This window comes from Monosiga brevicollis, genomic scaffold (genome assembly GCF_000002865.3).
Source record: "Monosiga brevicollis MX1 MONBRscaffold_3 genomic scaffold, whole genome shotgun sequence".
Classification (NCBI taxonomy): domain Eukaryota; class Choanoflagellata; order Craspedida; family Salpingoecidae; genus Monosiga; species Monosiga brevicollis.
Genome location: NW_001865040.1, coordinates 578904 through 605193, shown reverse-complemented (window position 1 = coordinate 605193; position 26290 = coordinate 578904). Strand labels below are relative to the sequence as shown.

Below are 26290 nucleotides of genomic sequence, written 5' to 3'. Positions count from 1 at the left end.
TCACCCGTGACGTAGCCCGGGCGGAAGATGGTGGCTGGCACGCCGCGAGAGATGGCCTTGAGGACCAATTGCTCAGCCACCCACTTGCTTTGAGCTGTGGGTTTGACAACGCAACAAATTCAAGATGACAGCATGCCACAATCAAGTCAGCTTGGCACTGTTACCGCGATTGCAGCCAAACAGGATTGCATACCGTAACCAACGGAGAGACCAGAGCCGCCACTCAAGTCATCAGACTCTGGAATGGGCGTCGTCTGGTTGATGTAATGCCAGCTGTCAAACACTGAGGTTGAGGAAACAAAATGGAAGCTAGCCAGGCGTTTACCGGCCGTAGCCAGACGCATCGCCTCCACGGTGCCCGTGACGTTGAAAGGTTTCAAGCGGGAATACGGGTAAACCCAGTGTACCACAGCACCATTGTGGATCACCATGTCCACCTCCTCTGCCAAACTGTCAAAGTCACTTCGACTCAAGCCCAGGAGCGGACGACCGAGATCACCAATGACCACTCGCACGCGTGATGCGTACGAGGCATCCCACAGAAGGTGGTTTCTACGCCAAAACAGGGAAAAAGAAAGAAAACGGCATGAGGCAGTCAGCAACGAGTGGAGAGGGAGGCAACCTAAGGGCGATCAGAATTGTATTGGTATCCAGCACGCAGGGGAAGCGCACACGCACTCCATGTTTTGAATGAGACGCTTGCGACCATCCTCTGGGTTGCGGCCGCGGACGAGGTTAACCACGCTCAAGTCTGGGTTGGCAGTCAAAAGCTCGCGCAGCAAGAACGCTCCCAAGAAGCCCTACACACCCAAACCGATTTCATAAGGTCAGCACTAGCATCACGCTCGGCCATAGGTAGCGCCTCAGATCGCAATTGTCACCGACTGACCGTGGCACCGGTGAGAAAGACGACCTTGGGTACATCAGGTGCTGCCTCCTTGTTCTTGCCCGTGATGGTGTTATCCAAACGAAGCTCCTGCTCCAAGTCAATGGCCTCTGCGTGATCGCGGCTGTTGGTGTTTTCCACCACGGCAGTCGAGTTTTCCTCCAAAGCAGCGGCCAGCTGCCGGATAGTGGGGTACTGGTACAGAAGGTTCATGGGCATATCCTAATCAAGAATTTACAGCGTTCCCTGAGATGCCACGGGGACCGCGTGTTTGCAAGAAAACAAACCCGGTTTGCTTTGTTTGGCAGGGGGTTCTAGTTTTGTCCCCCTTGCAATACTCCGGGCATGCATTTCGAAGCATTTTAACGCACCTGCTTGAGCTGACTGCGCAATTGAAACGTAAGTCGCGTGGCCAAGATTGAATGGCCACCAACTTCGAAAAAGTTGTCATCGGGATGAACAGGGCGGCCTAGATAGCAGCGCACAGTTTGCAAGAATGAGCTCGAATACGATAGGTTTTGTCATTGCCACGAGCTGCCCCGTCCCCAAGTACTTACCAAGGGTTTCCTCCCACACGTTCATGAGTTGCGACTGAAGCTGGGTGAGCTGCTCATTGACCTCCTTGCGTGTGCGGTTCAAGAGCATGACAGCCGTATCAGGGAAGGGCAGTTTGGCCTTGTCAATCTTGCCATTTGGCGTCAAAGGCATGGCTTCAATCGGGAAGAAAACTGTCAAACAGGTAGAAGAACCAAGGCGATAATGATGGCACGTGTGAGCAAGGGCAACAGGCTGAGATAGGCTCTGACACGAGTTGCAGAACACACGCTTGAAGCAACCACTTGGCAATCGGGGGCGGAAAGAATACACCATGCGATAACACGCAAAATTGGCAAGGCACCGGCCTCAACCACCAGCTTGAACCACCATCGTCTTATGCGAGCGCCTGCGAATCGATGAGGCAAAACGTACTAGAGGGCACTGAGTAACTGGGCAATTTGCCCTGCAAATGACGACGCAGTGCATCCAGATCGTACTGGTCCTTGACCTAAGAAAGAGGTACACAGAGCACGAGGCCCGAACAATTAGGCATGGCGAGCGGGAGTCAAGCTTGACCACGTGGGAAGTACCTTTGGGCCCCTCAGGAGCACAGCGATGGGCAACCAGCGAGGCGGAAGGCGCTTACCAAGGGGACAAAGTAGGAAATGATCTGCTTTTCTTCGTTTTTGTCACGTCGCACAAGCGTTTTGTTTTCACGCACATCCGGGTGTTGGCCCAGGAAGGTATCAATCTCCCCGAGTTCGATGCGAAAACCGCGAATCTTGACCTGGTCATCAGCGCGACCGATGCACTCCACATCGCCGTTATGCAGATAACGACCCAGGTCACCAGTTCGGTAGAAGCGGTCAGCCGGTTCGTTGGTAAACTGAGGGAGTGTCATGCAGAACAGGCCATCAGCGCTTCGTAGTATGCTTGCGAGGTGACGGTCATGCATTGGCAAGCATCGATAGGACTCACCGGGTTGACGAGAAACTTTTCGGCCGTGGCCTCAGGTAGCCCCATGTAGCCGGCACTGGAAGCAGTGACGGCTGTGAGAAAAGGAAGCCTTTTGCTCGCCATGTGCCCGACCACGCCACTGCACAGGTCTGAATGATGTGGGCTTACCTGAGATGGGGCGAGCGAACGAAAAGCTCGGCCAATTCACCGACACCAGCCATCTGCATTTCTTGATTCAAGACGAGCAATTGCACATCCTTCATACCGCGACCGGCAGGGAGAATCTATGCATGTATGGTGCATTTCGTTACAGGCCGTGTGAGATCAGAAATTCTCCGTGCGCCGATGACCTCCAACATGCGGTTGGGTACAAGTTTGTTTCACTTACCTCCTTGAAGAGCTCAATAGAGGAGTCGTTGGGCACTTTCTACTCAGCGTGAAGAAATGGCAAGGTCCGCCCAACAGTGAGCACCGTGCACACATCAACACTTGCCAAACAAGGAGCGAGCGGAAAACACTTGCACACACCAGGTAGGAGACAGCACGCTGCGTCTCAGTGGTGCCATACATGTTGACTGCGATGAGGTTGGGCGCCAGCCGTTGGAGACGCTTCACGTCACGCCTAGCAAACACGAGTGCAACTTGTGAGTCGAAAAGCGGGCATGTGTGTAGGTGGGAATCAGGGCGACCGAGTAAGCCGTACTTGGTGAGAACATCACCAACAAAGAGGGCCACCCGCAAAGATGGCATCTCCGTGACGGCGTTGGCGGTCAGAAGCTGACCCATGGCAGGGGTCAGATGGGTCACGGAAACCTGTAGACAGGCCAAACACACACGCGACACTAAGTGACGGCGACTCGAACGGACGGGACTAGACAGACTGAAGATGATTGGCACGAGCAGTTGGGCCGCAGGCGCACCGCATGTTCGGCGACCCATTTGGCCAGAGCACCAGGTGTCATGATGTCATCAGCTGTAGCACGTGAACAATCGGACTGGCATGAGCTTTGCAATCCATTGCATCATGGCCTGGACAAATCGCTTTCCTGATACGAATGTGAGTGCAGAATCATGCTCATCATACCATCAGGGATATGGATGGCTGCTCCAAAGAAGATGGGCGTGAAGACGTCGCGCTGGATCGGATCGTGCGCAATGCCCGAAAGCATGGAAAAGCTAGCCCAAACAGTGGGCACAATGCACATGAGAAAACTCGCGCATAATGTAGACACGATCAGGAGAGGACGGCAACATACCGATCTTCGGGATTGAGTCCAAACTCTTGTGACATCCAAGGGTAAAAGTGGGTCAGCGAAATGTGACGACCACGGACGGCCTTGGGCTTGCCCGTGCTAACGCAAAAGCAACAACCAGCCCATGGGCAAACCATGACGCGCATCAGCAGGGCACGTCAAACGTGACATGGTTGTGGAAAACTGAGCAGATGTGTGAAAGCAGGTTTTCCAGGCGGAGGTCTCTGACCTGCCTGAGGTAAAGGAAAGGGTGCCAATGTTGTCCGGGCCCACTTCTACCCCAACTGGTGCGGTGGACTCGCCTTCCAGCGGCCCCAAATCACCTACAGCATGGGAGTCACCAGGCGAGGCCAACGTCAAGCCCCACACCCGGTCGTTGAAATCCAAAATGCGGCTGTCAGGGCCAAGGCCATGGGACACGGCGCTGTACCTTCCATGGCGAGACCGTTGAGCTGGCAGCGCAGATTGAGTTCCTTATCGATGTAGGCCTGCACCTCCTCTCCAATGGGCCCGGCAGCAGCTAGCGACACAATGCCACGCGGCTGCGCGACCTCCAAATAGACCGTCTACAGGCAAAGAGAGTGAGAGAAACACAGCCTGTTAAAAGAGGAAAAACAATCAAGGCCAATAGCCTGCCATCAAACAAGCAGCAGAAGCCATCCATTCGTTGTTGGCACGCTTACCTGACGCTCAATGGGATACGCTGGATCGATCACGGTAAAGGTGGCGCCCGACTTTATACACGGAAGCAACGTCAAGAAGACATGAAGAAGTGAAGAAGCGGTACGGTCGTTGCAAGACAACCTTGCACTCCCAGCCAAAACAACTCAGCCTCAGCGGTGAGAAGCAAATACTCGGCGCCGCAGGCTCGGACCTTGAGGATACCCATGATGCCCACCACGAGGGCTGAGCTACGGTGCGCATACAATGCCACGCGCTCCTCCTTCTGGATGCCATTGTTGACCAGGTAATGGGCCAGACGGTTTGAGAGTTCATCCACCTGCTTGTAGGTGTAGACGACATCGCCGTGTACCAACAACGGGCGCTCAGGAGTCCGGGTTGCATGCTTGGAGAGGAAAGACTGCCGAACCATGTCATGTGAGAGACGAACAGTCGGAAAAGGAATTGGTACGTCCGTTTGGGATGACCAAGGTACGTGGGCGGGGGTGGTTGTACGTACAAATGCCGGGCCTTCCCATGTGTCGTCAAGACGCTTGTTGGGGTCTGGCAGCACGTTGGTGTCGCGATGAGTCGCTAGGCTGCAGGCTTGCAACTACGGCACAGTTGCATGCAGGAAATGAGGAAAAGGCTTTGATGAGCGACTGAGTGGGTCATGCAGACCCGACAATGAAGCATGACTGCCGGCCAAGTATGCCAATGCAGTGGCAATCGAGTCACTCACGGTGGTCTCCGGAGCCTTGACGATGCGCAGGGCCACTGATTCAATCTGGCTCAAAGTGGCTTGGATGCGTGGGCGAGCGAACAAGACCTAGAGACGGGGAGGTGATGAGAGCACGCCTTGAAGAAAAAAGTGGCGCAGATTCGTCCAAGCACATACACACCGAGTTGTAGACAAGACGCAGACGCAGGGGTAGAAGGCGCTTGGCGTCGGCAACCTAAAGCCGCAAAGGCCAGGACAATGCGTGCGTGCGTGCGTGTGTGCGTGCGTGCGTGTGTCAGCTTCTGTCAAGCCAGCTCAAGATCGCAAGAGGGAGGGATTCGGGGGCGTGCCTGTTCGACGAAGACGGTCCAATCACATGTGGTGGCCCCGAGCGTTTCAGCATTGGAGTCGACGGCGTTGAGGATTCGCACGGGAAAGGGGCTTTCACCGTCAGTGTTGGGGTTGATGCTGCCCGCACCAGCTCGAGCCGCAGTGATGCTTTGGAGAAGGTCGCTGAAAGGCACTTCGTGCTACACCAGCACATTGATCAAGTGAGTGTATGCATACCAATCGGTGGCAGGTGCAGAAGGGAAGCTCAAGGCGTAAGGAAAGCTAGTTGTAGATGGCTCCCTGCTTTGTGCGGGGTTCAGGGGCGGCGCTAGACGAGGAGCAGGCGTACCTGTACGGCAGTTTGTTCGGCTTCAAGAACTTTGTGAACAACCTCGCGCAGCTGCATCTCTCCAATAAGATCAACGCGCAGAACCAAAGGGTTGAAAGTGGAGCTTGACGTGCCAATGGGGAGGCATTCTTCACGGGTGTACTGTAGTACGTAGAGAAGAGAGAGGGAAAAAAAAAAACTCATTAGAACTTGCGGTGTGCACGCGCATTAGCGCACATGCCATGGGGATATCCGGACAGACCTTGTGCATGAGAATGGCCACGGTTGCAAAGATGATGGAGAAGGGCTGAACCTGCTCCTGCATACTGTACTGGAGAAGAGCACGGCACACGTTCTCGGGCAAGTCAAGAATCTCCTCCGCCTCAGCGTACTGGTAGGCGCCTGATGCCGAGCGAGGGTAGTCAGTAGGCAGCTGCATCTTGGCCGTGGGCTCTAGGTTTTGCAGCCACCAAGACATCTTGTCTGTCACTTTGACATCCTGTGACGAGGCAAGGACGACAACCAGGTGAAAAAAAAGAGACAGAAGCGCCCAGTCAGTCTCGACAGGGACGTACGCCAGCGGTATCCATGGCCGTGGTTGACATTTCGACGCGCTTGCTATGAGATGAACCAGGGCACTGAAAGCACCGCGACGTGTACGTCTCGGTGCTTGAGACCTGATCTGACGGGGCGCACAAAGGATCAGCTCTCAATCAGTCAATCAGCCAATCAGCTAGTCAGCCAGTCAGCCAGTCAGCCAGTCGGTCGTCTGGTGTTGAGCCAGAAAACGGAAATGCAGACGAACCCAAACAAAATCATTTCAACAACTTTAGCGCTACATCTTCGCTCAATATGTCGTCTTGTTTCAAGCTTGTATGTGTTAACAGATCTGCATCAAGTCCATGTATATCAGCATGAAGCACATCATTCTCTGACTTTCATGCAAGTGGCTCGAGACGTCAGTGGAGGGGATTGTGCAATGCTACCCGAGCTGCACACACTCAACAACATGTGCACGTGGCAAACGCTCTTTCGTAGTCTTCTTCAAATGTTTCTACAGTTATTAACACGATCAACGTGATTATTTCTGCATTATCTCTCATTATCGCCGCGTTTATGCCGTACATGCTGCTCAGAGCGGCTGATGTCAGACATGAGAATTTAAAAGTGTGATAAATAGCACAGTGTCGCATTTGCCAAATTTTGAGGAATTTTTTTTTTTTTTTTTTTTGAATTGAGCGCCTCGACTCGTTGAGTGCCAGCGCGCGTCAGCTCCGCACACAAGCGTGGCGATCTGGCTCGGGCAGTATTCTTGGTAGTTGTCCATACGAAATTAGGATCATGCGCTTGCATCTTTTGTTGCTGGTCGATGTTTTGGCCCTACTCTTTGCCATGGCCACGCTGTGGCTCATCTACCAGACGTTCCAGGACAACCACCCGGTTGTCGGGACACACGACGGCTTGGATAACAACCCCTACGACGCCTATGACGCTTACGGTGATTATGATCCCTCAGAAGTGAATGGATTTTAATTCCCCCAAGCCTGGTCCCGGGCCATTGCCCCATGAGGTGAAAAGTCAGAGCTTGGGCCAAGTTGCAGGTTGGTTGACGGTCGAACTCGCGTAGCTTCAACTCCCCACGGACTTGATCGAAACCCCCTAGGACTTGATCAATCAATTATACGCGAGCCACCATCGACACCCGCTCTGCCCTCATGGCTGAGCACTGATCCAGGCCTCCTGCAACGCAGATGCAGTTGACGCTGCCCATGAGCCGCGCAGCAGTGCCTCGTCATGCGGCTGTACCGCCCTGTGTTTGATATTCAAAAGATCCACATGCATCCAAGTCAATCACCAAAAGCGCAGTCCGAGGCACAGTGGCATCCCACGAGCCCTCGATCAACCTCACCCCCCGCCCCCATCTCGGGCCACAGACCATGGGTCTTGAGTTACGGACCTTTTTTGCGCCACCTCCTGCTCCAACTCCTCAGATTTGACTCCAGCTCGTTGCAGCAGCGTTGACGGCAACCTGGAAGGAAAAGAGCAATTCACCGGTTTCCACAGCCACCGATTGATCAGCACTGCACGATTGTTCTTGTCGTCATCGCAAGCAGCAGCCAATCGATAATTTGAAGAAGAAGAAAATAAATCGCTTGGATCCGGGTGAACTTACTGTGCCAGCCGAGCCACGTTGAGGCCGTAGCTGCGCGCTGCCAGACCTTGCCGCAATTGATAAAGAAAAGAGATGTGGTCATTGGGTCCATCCTCGTCCTGTTCGCACACCCCAGCCTCAATGTGAGACGCCATCCGTCCACAAATACTTCTCTGCCAACACCCCAGCCCGCTCACCTCCTGCAGAAAAGCCATGTGATAGCATCGCACGTGCTCTGGAAACGCGGTCGCCAGCTCCGCCAGTGCCGTGTAGTGCGTCACAAACAGCGACAAGCATCGCACCTAAAACGTACACGAAGCATGTTTGAAATGAGCATGCGAGCCTTACGCAGGCACCTGGCACCTGTCAAAAGTCAGGGAGGATGATGACACTGACTCGAGTGACCAAATGCTTGAGGGTGGCATAAGCAATTGCCAAGCCATCGTGGGTGCTGTCAGTGAACCGATTCCAGTAAAAAGCAAGTGAGGTATCGTTGGCTCAGACAACTCAGCAGGGGCGGGTGGCATACCAACGCGCCACTTGTGTTACGCCTTGGTCGACATGACCAACCTCGTGCCTCGACCCAGCTCATCAAAAATCACCAAAGACCTGCAGTCAGCAGCAAAATATGAGGAGGGACATGACAGGTCGCTGGATAGCACGAAGACCTTACCGCGGTGAGGCGGTGGCCAGGGCATCGCTGGCCTCTTTGAGCTCCAACTGAAACGTTGATTGGGCCTGGAAGATGGCATCACCTGCTCCCATCCTGCATGGGGCCCAGTCAGACCGTCTTGTCAGATGCGAGACATCCTGGCGATGCGAAACACATCACGCCGGCACTGACCTGGTAAAAATTGCATCCAAGGGGCTGAGCCGAGCCTTGGTAGCCGGCACATATGAGCCCAACTGCGCCATGATGGCAATCATGGCCACCTAGAGTTGATGCATCGATGTATATAAGCCACACGAGGAGCTGGTTTGTGCATGGCTCTTTTGAGGCCTCTCTCAAGAAGAACGAGGGGTTTTTTTCTGACTGCAGGGTGCACTTGCCTGGCGGATGTACGAGCTTTTGCCGCCCATGTTGGGGCCGGTGATGAGCATGGCATCTCCCGACTGGCACCCCCACAACGAAGTATGACAAAGTGTGAGCACCTCCTGCAAGCCAGCAGCCTCGCCCGCGCCAAGCCCTAGAATGAGTCACGACTTACTTTGAGATGACATCCATTCGACACATACTGGCGCGCCGACAACAGTTCCGATACGGGGTGTCGCCCGGCCTCAATCTCAAGAACTGATCCCTCATCCACTGCGATCAGGGCAAAGCCGAGGTCGAGTCAGCGAGCCGTGACAATTGTTGAAACATTGCTGCTTCGCCTGTTCAATATGCTTGAGGCATGGCACCGCCCTCACCAATCTCTGGCCTGCAGTAGCCATCACGCTGCGCAACGTTTGTCAGAGACTGCAAACAATCCAGCATGGCCAGATGCCCGATGCCCGCCATGATGACATCAAAGTGCTGATTGAGATCACCTATGATTGCCGTTGCACACAATATCATAACCCTTGTCATGAGCAGCGGGCATGCAGCGCTCCCAGGAGGCAAACTGGCTACTCACGCATGAAGCGCATCCAGGCCTCATTGGCTCCCAATGTGAGGCGTTCTTGGGTTTGTGCACGCAGCTCCAGCTGCATTGATATCGAGTGAGGTTGACAGTGCGCTGCTGAATGCAAACAAATGCAAACGACGGCAGGGACTATCTCGATACGTACGTTGTGTTGGATAAAAGGGGAGCGATAGCGAGACATGGTCTTGGTCGCGCTGATCTTGAGCCAGTCATGGGGTATGCGTCCAACCTGCTCCGTCAGGCCAGGACGCAACGCACGCGATTAAGGAAGGACCAGGCGGAACCGGTGATATTTTCCGGCCAGTCCCGAGAACGGGCAACGGCCATACCTCCTTGTTTTTGACCTCAATCAAATACTCTTCTCCCGACACCTACATGTGCCCGGAGGAACACAGAACAGCCACGCATGCGCCCAGTCAGCAGGGGTAACCAGATCGACTTTGCTGTTTCGCGCCAGCTCGACGCCACAGCACTTACGGAACGATACTCCAAATCCGGCTGCTTGAGTAGTTTGCGCAAATCAAGCAGGTGTCCATCGATGTCGTGGTGAATCTTGCGCACCGTCTCATGCAACTGTTCTTGGTCTGGAAAATAGGTATCCTCGGCAAACATGGTGGCCTGCCCACACGTCAAGCAAGCGTCATGAGGCGCTAGATAAGCCACAGGGCTAGGAGCGATGCTATTGGAGCCTTGTTGATGGCTTCATTACTAACCTTGTCATTCTTGACTGCGCTGGCCACATTCAACTTGAACAAAAAGGTCCGAACAACGCCAAAATGCCGGTGCATGGCCTGGCCATGTTGAACATTCGTTGAACGCACAGTTGGGTTGGTGATGAGCATGAAACTCCCACCACCACCCCCCTCAATGGCATGGGCATGAAAGACTGACAGCGCAACCATACCTCGATGGCCTGATGCACGAGGGCGGGAAGCGTGCTGGCCACAGCCGGCGCCATCAAAACTTCGGTAGCCGTCGCCACGGCGTCGATGGTTTGCAGAGCTTTGACAACATCCGATGGCTTGGCCTACCATCCACGGAAAAATATGTCATATAGCAAAGCGCAACCAGGAAGATTCGCCGCAGCCTTGCACACGCAGCGGGCAACATTGCGGCGGCGACACGTACTCGCTCATGCAGGATACTGGTGGCAATGCGTTCCAGGTCAGGACTCGCGGCCAGCGTTTGCAGCAAGCCTTGCAGCTCCATGGGTTCGGTCAAGAGGTATGCAATGGCATCGTGGCGAGCTCGAATTTCGCTACGGGGGCCAACAAGGCACACCGTCAGGTTGGTCGGCCATCACCAAAGCCCCGTGTGACTTGACACATGATGGACAGCAGTTACCTGGGCTTGATGAGAGGATGGCATAGCCATTTGCGAAGGCAGCGGCGCCCAAAGGGCGACTTTGTTTGATCAAGGGCCCACAGCAGCGAGCCTGTCCGATTGTGGTCCGTTGTGTTGGTCAACACTTCCAGGTTTTGCAATGACGTGGCGTTCAGTTGCAAGGAATCGCCTGCGCTTGTGGAGCGGTTGGTTTGTGCCCGTTGCAGCATCGTGTCGGTACGTGAATCCCACCCGCGTCAGTTCAGATTTCACGTGGCATCGCGGGACTCGATAAGCGGGGCATGTTTTACCCTGAGCCATGCACGTACGTTCGGCCACAAACTTGTCAAGTGAAGCTGCCATGTGAATTGAGTTATCCAGGCGAAATTCCTACCAAAACGAGTTCACCCGAAGTGGTGGCAGCGGGAACGCGTAAGCTTGAGGCTATGGGCAGCACACGGCAAGACTGGGCCTACCTCCAAATGTCCAAATAGGGCCGCAGCACAGCGCACGGAGAGAGGTGGGAGATCGAGGAGGGCAGTCAAAGAAGCATCTGAAGCCGGGCCAGCCGGCGTAGTGCCACGCGCATAGAAGGCACGAACACGATCTGAGGCCCCAACCGCCCCGTAGCGATCAACTGGCATGGTTTCGACTCGGACGCGCACTCGTTGTAGCTCGCAATAGGCGGCAATGACCTTTTTTGTTCGTGCACTGAGATTTGCGGGAACCAAAATCTCAACAGGCTCCAGGTGGGTCAGGCGGGTGTTGAGCTGGGAGCGGGCCAGGTCATCCGAGAACTGATCATGGACTAGACGGCCGGTGCTACAAGACACGCAGAAAAGAGCCAAGGTCTGCTCTGCGGTTTCGTCGGCTGCGGGGGCATTGTCTGCTGTGTTCTGAAGGCCAGAGGCTGCCTTGTTGTGATCTGCCTCTAGGAGGCAGACAAGGTTGTTTTGGTCGTTGATGCCGTCTTCATCAAAGTCATCACCGCAGTCCTCGCCAACCAAGGTGGCCTGGGTGTAGAGGGCATGGATTTCACGAGTGAAGAGCTTGGATTTGTTGTCACCAGCCTTTTTGAGAGCAGCCGTCTCGGTCTGCTTGGCCACGCCCACTTTGTAGCCTGCCGCAACAAGGCGGCGCATGTGGACAAAGAGGCGAGGCACGGGGATGCTGGCGCTGTTAAAGTTGTTGTGACCGTACGCGCAGTAAATCGAGAGAATTTTGGCGGCAATGGCAGCATCTTCGCCAAAGAGCTGGTACTTGTACCCCACCTCGAGCAGCAACAAGGCATCTGGATGTTGGCATTTGATGTCCACAAATTGCTTCTCCAGCGGCGTGAGTTTGGCTGACCGGGCCTGAGCCATGAGTACTTGTCGCACGCGCTGCTGCCGCCGCGCAGCGGGTAGCGCCAACAGCTCCGGTAGCTGTGCCTGCAGAGAGCTGGCATCTACGATTTTCACGCGGGTGGGTGGTGCAGAGGAAAATCGAGGTCGGGTGGACATCAGGACGGGCTGCGGGTCAGCAGCTGATCATGGGCACGAGTGGGGCCACAGAGGTGGTGCTTTGGACGCTTACCATCGGTTGAGGCAGTGGCGGGGGTCAAGGACTCACGCCGTAGGTTATCCAAGTCGTCCACTTGTGGTGCGGGGCTTGCTGTTGGTTGCGAGGCGGGGGACGCTGTGCCCTCACTTTGGCGTTTGGAGCGTTTAGGAGTACTACCAACGTGGCCACGTCGACGACTGTTCAAAGTGGGAGTGCGAGTTGGAGTCAAATCTTTCCAGTCTGGGTCGTGTTCCTGCTCAACGGATGCGTCCAAAAGGTCGTCTTCCGCCTCTTCGGCGCTGTCATCACCGATCAAGATTGACGGCGTCTTGGGGTCGCTCGTTCCTGTGGCCCGTGGGCTACGTGCGTGGCGACCACGAGACCGTGGCTGAGCCAGCACCTCACTTTTTGGTGTTTTGGGGGATCCAGTGCTTGGAACTGCGGCTACGCGGCGTTGGGGCGGTGTCTGCTCGACTTGCGGCTTGGCAGAAGGCGGTGTGACCTGCGGCGGAATGAGATGGCGTGGGCGGGGCAAGTGAGAGATTGGGCTTTGCCTGCTGAGCGAATCAAGCGGTCGCTGCTGAGAAGAGGTGAGGGATGACAACCGAGACTGAGTGTGGTTGGAAACTTGACGCACCAGAGCAGATGGCGCATCCTTCTTGCGGGTTGGGCTCGACTCGGACTTGCTCGTCGAGTGCGCCAGGGCATTGAGGCTGTCGGTATTGACCTTTTTGGTCTTGGTGGGCGGGGCGCCGTCATTAGCACTGCTTCCAGATTTGGCCAGAGCCTTGGCCTTGAAGAAAGAAGATAGCTTGATCTGCTTCCCCATGGCGCCGTATGACGGGCACGACAAAAATCACGTCGCCGCAACAGCTCGTCCTCGACCTCTCACCGCCGTCCAGGGCCGTTTACTAGCCGTTACAAATCACGAGAAAATGCTGACATTCTTGCAAATTAATTTTTTTTTTTTTTTTTTTTTTTTTGGGGGGGGGGCCTCTTTCTCGTGCCTTCCTGTGGTAATTTCACTCTTGCATTACACGACGAGCAGCTGCACACACACACACACATATACACATTCACACGCACGCACGCAGGTTGCGGACTTTGGGCAGCGACCGCAGGCAAAGATGGCGTCCAGTGATCCCAACGAGGATGAATGGGTTGACCTGATGGGCTCGGGTGCTGTCTTGAAAAAGGTTTGTGGATCTGCTCCATCTTACCCTCGTGGCAGCCTGCTTGGGTTGCAGCATCCTCAATGGGGTTGGTCGTAGACTTTGCACGCGGGGCATGGTGCCCGCGCTGACCGAGGCGCCAACGCCACCATTATCTACTCCTTGACCTGCGATGGCAAGGATGTCTTCCGCGACAAGGAACTCCGCTTCCGCACCGGCGAAGGCGATGCCCCCACCGGTACAGTGCTTCTCCCAACCACCACCCCGCATTTCTCTTTCAGCTGCATGAAGCTCTCGCTTGCCCTGATCGTGAAACGCTCCACTTTGTCTCCAGCCCTGGATATTGCCATTCCGATGATGAGCCTGGGCGAAAAGGCATTGATCAAGTCCTGTCGACGTTTTGACCCGTATGTCGGCGGCCATAAGCCTGCCAGCCTTCGTCGAATCGGCTTGCAATCAGAAGCGTGCTCTCACCGGCCGTATGTGCTGGTGTCCCTTGCCTTTTGCTCCAACACAGACTGGAAGGTGCGACTGAGGACTCGGAAATTGTCTATGAGGTTGAGCTCAAAGACTTGGCTTCGGGCGTCGAATACGAGGATATGAGCCCCGAAGACCGCGTTGCCATCGCGTAGGTGCTACAAGGGCTCCATCGTGCTCCATCGTGCTCTTCTGGATCATTCTCTGGTCTGAGGTTCGAAGCCACAGCTTTCTGACAGGACCACCCCTGGTTGTACTGCAATCAGATCACAGCGTCGCGCTAAAGGCAACGAAGCCTATTCGGCTGGAGATTTTGTTGCGGCCGTGTCCTGTTACAATCGGTCTGTTCGTCCGCCCCCAGCTGGCTCATCTCTGACTGCTCTGTGCGTCACCCGAAGCATTCCCTCAGCCGCCTGCTGCTCCGCTTTGACGCTACCATGGCAGGGCGATGGTGGCATTGAACATCTCCGCAGAAAATCCAGTACGCCTGACAAAAAGCCAGAGGCGTGGCGTTTTGTCGCGACCCTTCTCACTTTGACACTTGGCACTGCGCCCCACAGGAATTGCCCGCTGAGCCTGCGCTGCGTCACGAATGCTTGCTCTGCTTCAACAACCTTGCCATTTGTTACATGAAGGTGCCCAAAGAACCCTGCGTGCTGGTTTGGTCTCAAGTACCCCGCCTTCCTCACGACCCTGCCCCTCCACACCCAACAGCTGAACGAGTATCGCAAGGCCATGGCAAAATGTGATCAAGCATTGGAATTGGACGGCCGTAACGTCAAGGCTCTCACGCGCAAGTTCACGGTGAGCCGAGGTCGTGGACTGTCACCACAGCAATGCGTGCGAGCCGCCTTTCACCCACCCCCCTCCCCCTTCATAGTGTACACTTGAGCTGAACCGCCTGGAGGATGCCGAGGAAGTCGTGCAAACTGGTCTCAAGGTCGATGAGGAAGTAAGGCCCATCCCGCCTCTGTAGTGTTTTTTCTCCCTCCAAAAGCGTCCATGATGCCTCCAGAGGCTTCCAATCGCTGGCTACCATTCACTCGTCGCGTGTCCTAGCGGTTCCGTGTGCTTGAGGCCAAGCTCAGGTCAAAGCAGCGTAAGGATGACCGGGAGAAGACCGAGTAAGTTTTCCTGAGCCGGACACCGCGTTTTTGTCTGGTCACGGCTCATGGCAATGCCCCACTTGGTTGGCCCAGCTTGTATAAGCGAATGATGAAGGGATTTGATGACGGCAAGGGCGTTGAAGCAGAGAAAGATGAAGGTATGTCATGCTGCCGCTTCACATGAGGGTTCTGAGTCGGCTCCTTGCAGCCGTACTGTGACGCTGTCTCACTGCATCGCCGTGGTGGTTCCCGGCTCTCACTTTCAGTCAAAAAAACTGAGATGGAGCGCAAAGTTAGCTTCTTTATCATCGTCATCGTGGTCATCTCCATCATCCTAGCCACATTGGGTCTCTTTGCCTGGATGCACTTCTTCCCAGAAGCCTGAAACATCTGATGTGAAGGAATAACTTTCATGCCTAGTCAATGCTCTGCTCGTCTGTTCGCTTCGCAGTTATTTTTGCGCTTTGAGGAAGGCCTTGAACCCAATGTCCATGTTGACTGATTACAATGCCGCGCCCTGCTTGTTGTTCGCCGCTGTGCTGGCGATTGTGGCTCTGTTCCTGGCTATGTGCCTCCCTACCCTCTCTATTCAAGAAGCTCCCTTTTTTTTTTTTTTTTTTTTTTTTTTTGGTTTTTGTACTTTTCCACACACACACACAGTCAAATGCAAAAGTGTGATAAATGTCTCATTTTCATTTAGACCACCCACCATGGCCAAGTCCAAAGCACGGTAAGCACATGTTGAAGTCGGCTGCCTTGGTGGCGGGCTCGCAACGGCAGCGGGGCCTGACAGAGCTCGGAGGTCTTGTGCAGGAAGGGGAAAGAGTGGGATAGTTTTTTTGCGCATGCGAGGAGTGGGATAGTTTGTTTGCGCATACGAGGGACTATGCCTGGGCTCAAATTTGTTTCAATGCATCATGGATTCGCTCACAACCTCCCGGCAATATTCAGGACTATTTTTGTGCGCCTGGTGAGCATGGCTGGCACCGGCTTTTATTACACATATAAGCGCCCACGCCTGGCCGAAAAGATGATCATGCGCAAGTATGATCCTGTTGGTAAGCTGTGCTTGAGATGCATTTTTTTATTTCATTCTTCACAGACGCATCAGATCTCCTCCACCTCAGCCCAAGGGGCCAACTCGCTGCTCACCACAAGACCAGAAAGGCCCGTGCTATTGCTTGAACCTTGAAACTCATCTGATTTTCTTGTATTGCGCTTGGGTGTCTTGTATAACACAGTGCAACGACATGTCCTGTTCAAAGAGTCCAAGTCCAAGTAGGCGCCCATTGCACATCTTGACACCGACACATCCTTCCAGGCTCAAGACTCGGCTTGGCCTCTGACTCCCAAGTTGGATGTGCATTGCACATTTTACTCTCTCAAATGGCCAGCTGAACCGCAACACAGTGTGTGTTTTTTGCTCTAAGTGGCAACCCCGTGTTTTCCCTCGCACTTGCCCCGCCTCTTCGCGTTTGATTCTGTTCTCCTTTTCGGCTCTTGCGCTGCCCGCGGCAGCGTGAGCCTAATGCAATCCCGACTGTGTCTGTACCATGCTGCGACCCGCGGCGCGGTTGTGCTTAGCATAGTCAATCTACCACAAAACAGTCTGCTCATTTCTACAGCTGGGACCTCGATCAGTCTGATACTTATCATTCGATTTTCTACCTCTCTGCCTCTCTGTTCAAGATTCCGGTTGCGCGTGGACAAAGTACTCGTTTGTCGGCGCTCGAATTGGCTCAGCCAAGAATACGTCTGCACTACATGTAGGGAGCCCAGCCAATGTACATTAATGCCAAACGTTTGGGGTCCGTGGCCTCTTGAATCAGCTCATCCACCTAACCGGCAGCAGCAAGCAAAAGATGGGGCAGAAACACTCGGTCAAGGACAATGGCTTCGGCCGCACACACAACAGACAGGGCCGCGTGCCAAAGCTGCCAACCGCTGGCATACCTGGCCCTCGATGGACATTGGGATGAGTCGGGTTGAATCACCCATCTGCTCGTGCATCTCCGACTCGAGCTGGGTAGCGTCAAACTCCGGTTTGCTTGTTTTGCTTCGCTTGGCTTGCTGCGCGCCACCACTGCTTTTTTGCTGTGCTAACACAGCTCGCACGTGTTCCTGCCGCTGGCTCAGCGTGGCCTTCCATTCCGCCACATAAGCCTCAATAGCCTTCTCGCTGACACCCTGCAACTTTAGCCGCACTGTTTCTATCACGCGCTGGCCTTCCGTGCTGTGCAGTTCATTCCAGAATTGGTGCTTGGTCTTCCCTCCATGGTTGTCGTGCCGGTCCCATTCCAAAAGGGGAGCATAAAGCATCATCTCCAAAACATTGATGATGGATACGTGCTGCTCCCGCAGCACACGCATGCTGATCTCGCAACACTTGCGAAAGGTTCCTTCATGCCCGGTTGCGCCCATGGCGTCCGTCATGTTGTGTGTCAGCCTATATCGCACCCATGCCACTGAGTTTGCCTCATCTTCATACAACAAACTCGGACATGTGAGTGGATTCCAGAGCCTCGACTCACCGGAAGGGCACGCGCTCCTTGACACGAAGCGTCTTTCCCTTCTCAAAAATGACGTCAAAGTCTACATGCATCACCTTTCCATCTGTGGTGTCAAGCATGATGTTCTCGTAGTGCCGGTCGCCCAGACCCAATGCGTGTCTATAAATTGAGCACAGGCACCATGTCACTTGCTCGGAGCACTCGCGGCTCTGACGAAAGCATCGGTTCTCATCCATCCGTTCAACATGGCAAAACGTCACACGCAACGTACCCGAGCATGGACATGACGGCAGATGAGCGAGCAAAGCGCGTTCGAGCACTGTACCAGCTGGTGGGGTCAGGAAACTGATTGATAAACCATTCTCGCAAAACTGGTGGATGCCGTGCTTTCAGAACCTTCTCAAAAATGTCCACCTATGCCACATTCGTTGGCGCGGGCCGTTAACAGGAAACCGCATGAAAACAGATGCATCGATGTGCTGTACGTGGCAAGGTTAAAACCCATGCGCAATACAAAAGCCAACCTCGTTGTAGCCCTTATCGGCATGCGTCTCAGGCTTGGCTAGACGCCGAAGCTCACGACCGGGCATGGCCAAATTCTTGGCTCGATACAACGTGGATAACACGTCACGGATTGTGGTACATTTGGGAACCTAAGTAAAGAAAGAAGAGAGTGAGTGAGAGTGAGAGAAGCGTGAAGCGCATCCTTAAGAAAAAAGAAAAAGAAAAAAATGGAAACTTATATTCTGCTTCGCCTCCACACAAGTAGCAAGCGCAAGAAACGCACCCACTCAATCATGCCCGTCACCTCGCTCAACGGCCAAACGCCGTAAGTCTGGATGAAGAGATCACGCTGCAGAGAATCAGGGTCCGCGCGCAAAAACTTGTTCACGACGGTGCAAAGATTTAGGAATCGGCTGTCTTTGCGAATATCCTCGTCTTGCTTGCAAAGAAACTGGTGCTTGTGGCCATCGGTGCCGCGGATGAAAATACGCTTGGGCTGCTGCTTGCTGGGATAAATGACCACCGTCGATTCAAAGCTCTCGATGTATGGCAATTCGTCTGGAAAGGGCGCTGTCTTGTTATTGGGGTCCGTCGAGGCCGGTAGCATGATGGTGGTGGCCTTGCTGGTGGGCACAAGAACTGTATTCCACGCCCTGCGCCCTGCCAAGTCCCTATGCCACTCAAGACAAGATGAGATGGCAAAGTAACAAAAGCCAAACTGCAACGTTTCTGCCGTTCAATGGGCGAACACCACCACCCCCCCTCCTCCCCCCCCCCACACACACACACACAGAGTTGCCGTAGAAGCAAGGGCAGCACTTACGGGGCCACTTTGGAAAGCTTGATTTGGCGTTGCGTGGCCGTCACTTTTTGATTGCAGAGGCCAATCAACGCCTTGCTAATCTTCAAGTAAATGCTGAGCAGGCTTTGGTCAGAGTCCGCCAACTATTACGTGCGTACAAGGGAGTGAGTGAGTGATAAAGCCCAAAACAGCGTGTCGAGTTGATCAACTCTTGACTTGTTGTGCACCCAATGGCTCTCGCTTTCCTCCCTCCTCCTCTTCGACACACAGGCATACCTCAATCTTGAGACGATCAACGAGTCCGTTGAAGCGGGTGATGCGAAACTGAAACTGCGAGTGCCAGTTGGAGAGTAGCAGCCACAATGACTGGTGGGGAAAGGCTCGCACCACACGAATGATAATGCTGCACACTTGCTCAAATACGTGCAGGTTGACATGTGTCAAGTGTGTACTCAGCTGTTCCAAGCAAGTGAAGAGCTGCTGTGCGCTAATGCGCTGCGAGGCGTAGCCCACCAAACCACTGATCTTCTTAAGAATGTGCTCATCCCCCTTGCGCAATGCATGTGCCGATAGTCGGCGGCCGTCCTCGATGGTCTGACTCAGGCGCTGTGACTCAAGTGCGGGTAGGCGCGACCCGTATTCGAGCCACAGTGTCAAGAGGCGCGGCAGGGCGTGATACGTATACTTGAAGCCTCGTTCAACGGCCATGGCATACTGCTCAATGATGGTAGGTAAGAGTTCATGCTCAGGCAAGCTTCGTCGACTGAGCAGCGAATCCAAGTACGAGGCGTACAGGTAGTGGCTCTTCTCTAGGCTCGAGCAGTTTTTGACTAGCTTTTGTAGATAGCTGCGCACCACATCAATCGAATGGCTGGTCGTGGAGAGCATCCACTCGCCCACAAGCAACGAGGCTGCATCGTGCTGCTCCTTGTCACTCGACAGATTAGGCTGACCAATCTCACGCGAAAGTTGATGGATGGCTTCATGATTGCGCCCAGTGTCCCACAGTAGGCGCGCGTGCTCAAGCAATGCCCCAGGGGCGCAATCACTGTCCACGTGCAGCAGTGCCGTGTACGCTGTGTCAAGCAGGCCGGCCTTGCGCGCATGGCGCGCTGTCAGCTCCCAAGTGCTCGCCACAGCCGTGTCGACCAGGCCTCGCACTGAGGTGTAAAGCTGGCTAGCGCTCACACGCGTGGCCTCCGCCTCCTGGTCTCGGACCATTTGCAACACCGAGCGACGCAGCGAGAGCAAAAAGTCTTTTGACTTGAACGTGTTATCCGCCAGCACCAAACGACGTTGCCAACGTGTGTTCAACTCCTCCAAGCGCTGGGCTGGGCGTGGCCCCAGCCGCTCTGGGCCCAGAAGCTGGTGAACGGCGCCCTCCACCTCATGGAGGCCGTGCAATTGAAGGAGATAGGGATACATGCGTTGGTAAGACCCTTGCGTACGGGCCAGGGTAATCAATGGCGCAACGACCCCATCACGGGCAGTTTGAATGCTCTCACTCAACGATTCCATCTTTTGTTGTCGCACGGCGTCCAGCAGCTGACCCAAACGCAGATTGAGCTCCCCATCCACTTGAGCCAGGCCTTGAGTAACGGGCGAGGTCCCTTGGGTTCCATTGTTCAAGGATGCAATCCTTTTTGAAGGGTGATGCGGTGCCAGCATGCGGTCAGCATGGTCTTCGAGTGTCTGGTGCAGTTGGTCCCAGTCCCCAAGCTTCCAGGCGGCCTCCACGCGATAGGCGCGCACGTTGTCAGCCCAGGCCGGAAAACGCGTCTCGAGGCCGAAAGAGTTTGCACACACGGTCTGGTAATGACCCAGATTTAGCTGGCACTCAAGCATGCCACAATATAGGCCCAAGCTGGGTGCCTCTTGCAGTGCCTGTTCATAGCAAGACAGCGCCTCGGTCCATTGGCCCGAGGCACGGTGATCCAAGATGCGTGCTTGAATATTGGTATGCGCTCGCGTTGCGGCCACGCCTGCCATGCTATCCACGTCAGACAAATGCGCGTAAATCTGTTGCAGACGATCCAAGTCTGCCTCACTGGGGCCCAGCTGCATGCCAGGCTTCAAGAATTCACCGGGCTTGGGCGGTGCGGTGGCATCAGCCACGTGTTGCTCGAGCCGCTGGAGAGCGCGGATGTAGTCGCGACATGCAAATGCAGCGCGAGCCGCCAGGTCGTTGCTCACGCCGTCGAGAAGCTCCCGAATTCGCTTGATCTCGGAATCAGATGAGCCCAGGTTGTCTGGGCTAGGCAGGGAAGACCGCGAAGACTTGCTGCCAAGCATGAATACGAAAAGTGAGCGCCGCCTTCCCCAAAAATAAGCAAGCAAGTCAAACACAATGTAACAAAAACAACAACAAAAAAAGAGGGTCAAACATAATCAAAAGCCAAGCCCAGTACAAATTGACGCCTGACCGAAGTGCAGCAGGCAAAAAAGAAAGATGACGTACAGGTTTTTCTCACTCTCGGAAATCCAGTGCCGAACAAACTCGAGGGTCGAAAGCACCACATCCACCGCAATCTGTACCGAGGGACTCGGCTCACCCGCGCTGTGCTCGGCTGCTTCGTTGAGAACGAGAACAAACTCGTCCATCAGGAGACGGCCGAGCGGCCGGCAAGCTCGTAAAAAGGCCAGGACAGCGTGAGGGAGAATAAAGAAAGTCAAATCGAGGCTCTCGCGCATACAAAAATAACACGTCTTGAGCAAGCGCTGTTCGACCGAGCTGTGACCGCTACTGCTTAGCTGAGCGTTGAGGTAGAACATGAGGCACTGGCACCAGGCACTGGCATCTGACTTGTACTCTGGGAAAAGAGGAAGGCGTGCCTCAAGCTCAACATCCGTGATGCGAAAGCGCGAGCTGAGGTAAGGATGAATGACCTCTCGAACGGAGGGGCTCAAGCTGTGCCAGAGTTGCTCTGGTAGGCCATGATGGCTGTTATCCACCAAAGTTGATGTGTGCAGGGGAAGCGCTGAGGTACAGCCATAGCAAGAGAGGCACTCCTGGATGGTTGCGGCTGATCGGTCCTGAGTGCCGTGTGTTTCGGCTGCAAGCAGCATGCGCACGAGGAAACCCTCCAGCAGAATCTTGCCCACGCGGGCCGTGAGCAGGTTGAAGCCCGTTGCGTGCGCCTGGACCTTGGCCACGGCCAAGTCAACTTGACCCAGGCGACCAGGATCGATGGCACCAATGCAGCCCAGACATCGGGCACACAGATCGCGCAGCTCTGCGTCAGACTCGCGCAGATTGCGAAGAAGGCAGCCGACAATGTCACGCAGCACGGCAGGCGTCTCAGTGAGGGCGATTTGATCCTGCAGCATCACATCCTGCTCCTGAAGGAGAAACGTCAGCATCTGCCGCGCTGCGTGCTTGCGCACAGCCACCGTTTCGTGTTTGAGGCCACGCAGCACATCGACAACGCGCGCCGACCACGTGTCGGACACATACGCCTTGGAAGCGAGATTCAAAACCTTATTGACGGGGGCGTACTCTGGTAGGTCCAGACGCGGCAAAAAGAGCACGTCCTTCAAGGTGTCCTTCATTTGCTCCCGGTGATCGCAGAGCATGTACGTGAAGAGCGGTGCCACGACACGCACATGGCTTTGCATATAAGGCATCAGCAATACGCTCAGGTCGGGCAGGACGACCTGAAGCACAGTTGGTGCTACGGCCTGGGCAAAGGCGCGTGCGCACTGCAAGGCCGAAGTCACAAGTGCCTCCGTCTGCAAGCTATGGCTAATTAAAGCCAGGATTTGCACACGGACGGCGGCCAAGTTGTTGGACCCTGCCACATCCAGTAAACCTTGGAGGCCACCAAGAGCTCGGCGCTTGTTGCTCATGCCCGACTTCAAGCTCAATTGGCGCAGATGAAAGAGACACTCGGTCATGTGATTGCGCAGAAACTCCTGCAAGCTTTCGGCTGTCACCTTCTCTGGTGACTCGAATCGAGGGTCGTTGCGCGCAGCATAGCAGGCCATCAACTTGAGGGCCTCTCGAAAGCGGCTCATGAGGGTGGCGTGCGGGGTTTCCAGTTGCGAAACAAGTGCTGTCAGGTGGTGGCGAGAGCGTGTAGAGACCAAGACCTCAATCCCGCGGTTGGCCAACTCAGCCATGTAAACCAGGGCTGCTTGCAGGTCCGATCCAGACTTTCTCAGGAAAAGGCGAGCAAGAATAGCAGGGCTTGACTCCAGGGCCACCTGCTCGAGCGACTTGCCAAAAAGTGTGGCCAAGGCCTCCAGCTGGCTGCGATTCTTATCGACGAGCAGGTACCAAAGGACGTCGTCCGCGTGCATTTGCCAAAACGCTGCTGCGTTGGGTTGCCCAAAGACAACCTGCCAGATATTGGCAGGCACCTGAAACTCGCGTATGCACCGGCTCATAGCCAGCACGACGGGCTCAAGATGGGCCTGCACCAAACTAGCGGCCGAGCTTTTGACGCGCGCGGCCATTGCTTCGAGCACGCTGATGGCATCGCGATATTTGGGCAGCAGCAAAATGATGTGAATAAGCACGCTGCTCCCAAGCTCGTGCGCGTGCACGGCCTCAAATATCTCTGGGAGAACCGTGAGCATTGCAGTGACCTGAACCGAGCTGCGCTGCAGGTAGCTCAGAATCAGAGGCACAATGTGCTGAACGGCATAGTCGCTGTTCAGCAGGAGGCTGCGTAGGGCCGCAGTACGGACGGCGAGAGGCGTATCGAGCCCCATGACACAGTACTCCACAAGGCGGCTCAGTTCCACGTACGCACAGGGGCCGTCGTTGAGAGGAAAGCGGCTAGCCACGGCCGGCAGAACCTGCACGAGCAGCGCCTCGGAGGCCGTACGACTGGCATCGGTGATAAAAGCTTTGATGATGTCATAGGCATCACTAGAGCATTGAACAGGACCCGTAGCAAGCTGGACGGGGCGGGTGACAAATATGGGGCCATGATCTACGGAACCCTCCTCCTGGTTTGAAGCTTGTGAACCATGAACATCCAAAACGTCCGTCCAGCCCAGGAGAGAGGTCATGGCATAGCCCCCAGCTTTATCCGGGGTGAGTTGACCCAAGTTGTTCTGTGCCAGATGAGCCGAGGCCATCACCCGCGAAGAGCCCGCCAAAAAGGTCGCGAACGCGGGCAAGCACTCGAGCCTTGCCTGGTTGACAGCCTGTGATCGGCAGGAAAGGGACGGGAGATGCCATGGTTAGAAAAGACGCGTGCTAGCAAAAAAGAACATGAAAAGAGCAAAACCCCATATACGCTGCTGCGGTCATGACTCGTGACAAAGGAGCTTTGAAACAAACGGAACCGGGTTAAGTTGGCCACCGGGCTTTGCACAAAGCATATTGCTTACCGAAGAATTGCGATTCTCGAGAATATTGGCAAATCGACGAAAGGGTGGAGTGCCTTGCACGTCCCCCAAGGCCGCCAAGATGTGCGGCAGAATACAAACTGCCGCCACCTGCTCGCTGGTTCGTGCAGCGGCCAAGATGTTTTGAATGAGCCCAATGACAAGCTCAGGGCGCTTCGAGGTGCGCGCTGCCGCCAGACCCAGTGCACGCTGCAAAACGAGCAAACGATCCGCGGCGGCCCAGTCCCGCCAGGCAGCAAATAAAGCCTCCGTGTCGGCCGCGTGACGCTTGAGCGTCAGGACCGCCTGGTTGCAGTCGTGGTGTGACAGTGTCGTGGGCAGCCCCGAAGCCAGCCAAGGCAGCGCCAGTAGGCTATCCACCAGATTCATCAGCGCGGGCAAGGGGGGTGCTGCGGGCCAGGCTTGTTCCAAAAGGGCCAACAGGTAAGCCACCTCAAAGACCGCTCCAAGTACAGCCGGCCGACGCACCCCAATGCCAAGGGCCACCTCGATGTAGCGGGTGAGCGCAGCGTAATTGAGGGGAGGCGGTGACTCCCTCTGGGTCAGCCGTAAACGAAGTACCAGAAGCCAGGCAATGCCTTGATCATCAATGTTGGCAGAAGTGGGCGCGTCACTCACAAGTGTATTGGCCCGCATAGCCACCTAACCAACCAGATCACAGCAGTATGTGAAAACTATACCTGGCTGTGTGACCAGTGTTGGCAGGCCACTGCATACCTGTGAAATGTCCAAGGCCAGGTCGTGCGTAGGGAGTAGAGCCGTTTGGAGCACGAAGCGCCACTCGGCCAGTGTGAGGCGGGAACGGCGAAGCAACCGCTTTTGCAACGTGGAGGCTACACTGGCCGTGGACAAGCTTCGCCATGACAGGGCCTGTAAAATGGCCATACCAAACACCTCTAAATCGCTGTCGCCCATAAGATAACAACTGGCCGCCAGATTTGCAAGGGGCTGCGCTACGGCATCTCCTAGGGCAGATTCTAGTCCTCGGGCGACCAGGACCTGTGCCAGCTCGGCAGGCTGGTCCCAGGCCCGTATCGTGGGTTTGAGCCAAAGTCCTAGCCCCTGGAGCAAGGCCTCGATCTCATGGGCATGGCTCCAAGGCAAAAGTCGTAGGAGAATAACAACTCGCGCACGAGCCAATGTTGGGTGGCGGGTGGCCTCTGTACGCAGAGGCGCCATCTGCTGCCAACACCAGCGCAACTCGGCTGGACTGTATCGCCAGCAGAGCCCGTCTGCCTGCGAGCAGTCGAAAAGAACCCCCGACAGCAAAGAACAGATAATGAGGGTAGGAAGAAGGCTGCTTAGAAAGCCCTCATCATGCACACCATCGCACGCTATGGTGGCAAAGGATGGCCCCACCGACCTGCCACAAGCTGGCCAGGGCGCTCAAAAAGGTAGCGACATGCTCACGATTCCTCATGGTCAGGCGAACACTGCATCGCGTTCGATGGGTGCACGAAGTGAGGATGCAAACAGGAGAGGCATGACGTTAGCATGGGGGGGGTGGGGGGGCATGGCCATGCTAAAAGCCAGTCAAAAGACTCACTGGCAGCGCGGGCAATCGCTGGCAGCCAACTCAATGGGAAAGGTGACCACACTGTTTGGATCAAGCACTGAAACCAGCGACAATCGAACATGCGCAGGTCAGGCATACTGGGGCACAGGAACTCCAAACGCGAGGTTAGTTGGTCCAACACGTACGGGCACAGCAACACGCAAAAGCGTTCAAAAGGGACTGATGCAGTTCGCGGGTAGCCGAGGGCACGCCATCGACGGCAGCCATTAGCGAATACAAAGCTCCCAGGACTGGGGCCTCCTCGTCCACTGAAGCCAGTAGATGAAGCAGATGGGCCAGCAGAAACGTAGAGCGTGGGTAGGAGTCGTCTGAGCAGAAACGTGGAAGGAGGAGCAGCAGTCAGGCCGAATGAGGAACGCTGGTAACAAGTGTGAGGCGGGTGTGTGTCAAGGGAGAGGAGCGCACCATCAGGTAACGTGAAAAGGTCTGAGATGCCCTCAAGGGCAGCGGTGAGCACACGCAACCCCCCAT

At 55.2% G+C, this 26290-nt stretch overlaps 4 protein-coding genes across 4 annotated transcripts; 1 reads left to right on the top strand and 3 right to left on the bottom strand.

Annotated features, from left to right (window-relative positions):
* Positions 1 to 1333: 1333 nt before the first annotated feature.
* On the bottom strand, positions 1334 to 3549 carry MONBRDRAFT_14686 (uncharacterized protein; the record flags this gene model as incomplete). Its single annotated transcript, XM_001742940.1, has 9 exons — positions 1334 to 1614; positions 1856 to 1925; positions 2070 to 2309; positions 2369 to 2456; positions 2549 to 2664; positions 2870 to 3002; positions 3084 to 3193; positions 3301 to 3353; positions 3465 to 3549. 9 exons carry the CDS (start codon positions 3547 to 3549, stop codon positions 1334 to 1336), a joined length of 1176 nt encoding a protein of 391 aa, XP_001742992.1.
* Positions 3550 to 3862: 313 nt separating this feature from the next.
* Positions 3863 to 13143, bottom strand: MONBRDRAFT_22782 (uncharacterized protein; the record flags this gene model as incomplete). Its single annotated transcript, XM_001742939.1, has 36 exons — positions 3863 to 3956; positions 4064 to 4199; positions 4317 to 4367; positions 4508 to 4714; positions 4814 to 4906; positions 5036 to 5122; positions 5196 to 5249; positions 5446 to 5544; positions 5694 to 5834; positions 5935 to 6171; positions 6248 to 6290; positions 6478 to 6561; positions 6690 to 6813; positions 7170 to 7216; positions 7630 to 7701; positions 7846 to 7943; positions 8022 to 8126; positions 8221 to 8275; positions 8395 to 8433; positions 8498 to 8590; positions 8669 to 8757; positions 9033 to 9130; positions 9235 to 9354; positions 9441 to 9510; positions 9595 to 9678; positions 9779 to 9820; positions 9927 to 10067; positions 10163 to 10240; positions 10354 to 10476; positions 10578 to 10707; positions 10794 to 10884; positions 11102 to 11162; positions 11249 to 12219; positions 12348 to 12487; positions 12698 to 12816; positions 12952 to 13143. Coding segments are annotated over 36 exons (4508 nt in total), but the record flags the coding sequence as incomplete, so codon positions are not given.
* A 298-nt stretch (positions 13144 to 13441) lies between these two features.
* Positions 13442 to 15454, top strand: MONBRDRAFT_22781 (uncharacterized protein; the record flags this gene model as incomplete). The annotated part of the gene is made up of 11 exons (XM_001743263.1): positions 13442 to 13510; positions 13586 to 13893; positions 14004 to 14114; positions 14230 to 14304; positions 14408 to 14444; positions 14524 to 14622; positions 14678 to 14767; positions 14844 to 14915; positions 15023 to 15087; positions 15163 to 15227; positions 15336 to 15454. 11 exons carry the CDS (start codon positions 13442 to 13444, stop codon positions 15452 to 15454), a joined length of 1110 nt encoding a protein of 369 aa, XP_001743315.1.
* A 1375-nt stretch (positions 15455 to 16829) lies between these two features.
* Positions 16830 to 20874, bottom strand: MONBRDRAFT_14645 (uncharacterized protein; the record flags this gene model as incomplete). Its single annotated transcript, XM_001742938.1, has 10 exons — positions 16830 to 16907; positions 17023 to 17070; positions 17254 to 17515; positions 17601 to 17738; positions 17842 to 17993; positions 18104 to 18232; positions 18367 to 18754; positions 18907 to 19028; positions 19162 to 20058; positions 20104 to 20874. The coding sequence occupies 10 exons, from the start codon at positions 20872 to 20874 to the stop codon at positions 16830 to 16832; spliced, it is 2985 nt and encodes a 994-aa protein (XP_001742990.1).
* Between the last annotated feature and the right edge of the window lie 5416 nt (positions 20875 to 26290).